Source organism: Vulpes lagopus, chromosome 7 (genome assembly GCF_018345385.1).
Source record: "Vulpes lagopus strain Blue_001 chromosome 7, ASM1834538v1, whole genome shotgun sequence".
Taxonomy (NCBI): domain Eukaryota; kingdom Metazoa; phylum Chordata; class Mammalia; order Carnivora; family Canidae; genus Vulpes; species Vulpes lagopus.
Window position 1 is genome coordinate 72239017 of NC_054830.1, and position 2278 is coordinate 72241294.

The following is a 2278-nucleotide window of genomic DNA, read 5'->3' on the forward strand; positions in this document are numbered from 1 at the left end:
AGATATTTGTATTGTAACAAGAAGACTTCAGATAATTGGGTTTTACAGGATTGTACTTGTTTTTTGAATAATCAGGCAGTCAATAAACACTGGCTGGGTTTATTGCTGACCATTGTCCCATCCGATTAACATATTTTCCACGTTTTAATGTGCAATGGGTTATTATTGAATGTCTTCCTGACTAAGAGCCAGGCTATCTTTACAAGTTAACTAACCAAATCTCTGATATAATGCATTCCTTATTGCTTTTATAGTTCATAAAACATTTCAGATAATTAGGGACCAAAGCAGGCTTCAGTTTGGGCCTAGGCTTTGTGACATATTAATTATATGACTTTAGGCTTTGGTTAATTTAGATAAATTTCTTATTTTTGAAATAATCATAATTGTGGGGTTTAAGTGAGTTCATGTGTGAAATTGGCCTTACAAATTGCTGGCCCAGAATGGTCGATACAACAGATTCTCCTTCATACTTCACTTCCCTTATTGTTTATTTCACTTCTTTACTTTTTCTTTATCCTTCCCCTTCTTTATTTTCTTTCTTCCTTCTTCTCATTGGGTTCATGGCAAATTTTCATATATGTGCATTGGTGAACTTGGACTTACCATAATAAATAAATTATTATGCTTAAAAAAGTTCTTTGAATTCTTATAGGTAAGAGAAAGTAAAATGGAATGGGAAAATCAAACCATTCTGGTGGAATTCTTTTTGAAGGGGCTTTCTGGTTACCCTAAGCTTGAGCTACTCTTTTTTGTGCTAATCTTAATAATGTATGTTGTCATCCTGCTGGGCAATGGCACCCTTATTTTAATCAGCGTCTTGGACTCCCACCTTCACACCCCGATGTACTTCTTCCTGGGGAACCTCTCCTTCTTGGACATCTGCTACACCTCCACCTCCATTCCCTCCACGCTGGTGAGCTTCCTCTCAGAAAGAAAGACCATCTCCTTCTCTGGCTGTGCAGTGCAGATGTTCCTTGGCTTGGCCATGGGGACAACAGAGTGTGTGCTCCTGGGCATGATGGCCTTTGACCGGTATGTGGCTATCTGCAACCCCCTAAGATATCCTGTCATCATGAGCAAGGATTCCTATGTGCCCATGGCAACTGGGTCCTGGTTTGCTGGGGTTATCAACTCTGCAGTACAAACGGCGTTTGTGGTACAGTTGCCTTTCTGTAGGAATAACGTCATCAATCATTTCTCCTGTGAAATTCTGGCTGTCATGAAACTGGCTTGTGCTGACATCTCAGGCAATGAGTTCATCATGCTCGTGGCCACAACATTGTTCACCTTGCTGCCCCTGCTTTTGATCGTCATCTCTTACTCATTAATCATCTCTAGTATCCTCAAGATTCGTACTTCTGAGGGGAGAAGCAAAGCTTTCTCCACCTGCTCAGCCCACCTGACTGTGGTGATAATATTCTATGGAACCATTCTCTTCATGTACATGAAGCCCAAATCTAAAGAGACACTTAATTCAGATGACTTGTATGCGACTGACAAACTTATATCCATGTTCTATGGGGTTATGACTCCCATGATGAATCCTTTAATCTACAGTCTCAGAAACAAGGATGTGAAGGAGGCAGTTAAACATCTATTTAGCAGAAGATCCTTTAGCAAGTGAATAGAAAAGGTATTGGATTGTGAACACATTGGATATGGTTGAAACTTTATTATTATGTTGGAATTTTGGTTGCTTTTACTTTTTCTGAACTTTAATATATTATTTAACATTTTCTATGATGACATATGGCTTTACAATATCATTACATGTTCATTATTGAGAATTTGCAAGATATAGGGTAGCAGGATGAGGAAAATAAAGAGATCACTGATTAACACTAGGAGATGGTTACTTTCAAACATTTTGAACAATATTTCATATTCTGTGTATACTCCAATTTTTGAATTGGGTATTATATGTCATTTTATGTTCACTTTTTTTACATAGTCCTATTTCATAGGCATCACTCCATCAAAACTTTCAAAATAAATAAGCTTTTTGTGAAAACAAAACAAAAACACAAAACAAAACAAAAAACAGAAAAAACCCAAACACTGCACCCACATTCTCTGGTGGAAAGCCCTGTGTTATAGTTTCACATTAATATCAAAAACCTCCTGTCTTTAGATAGTATTTCCTTGTTTAATATTTAGAGTATTTTCCCTGTGTAGCTAGGGGTGCTGAGCATTTGGATCTATTGAGATAATGGGTAAATGAGCCTTAGGGGTGGAGCCTATGTAATGAATTAGGATATCCTTATTTTATCTCTTT

At 37.4% G+C, this 2278-nt stretch overlaps 1 protein-coding gene across 1 annotated transcript; it reads left to right on the forward strand.

Annotated features, from left to right (window-relative positions):
• The first annotated feature begins 670 nt into the window (after nucleotides 1-670).
• On the forward strand, nucleotides 671-1627 carry LOC121495911 (olfactory receptor 13C9). The gene has a single exon (XM_041763990.1). It carries the CDS (start codon nucleotides 671-673, stop codon nucleotides 1625-1627), a length of 957 nt encoding a protein of 318 aa, XP_041619924.1.
• Nucleotides 1628-2278: the final 651 nt, after the last annotated feature.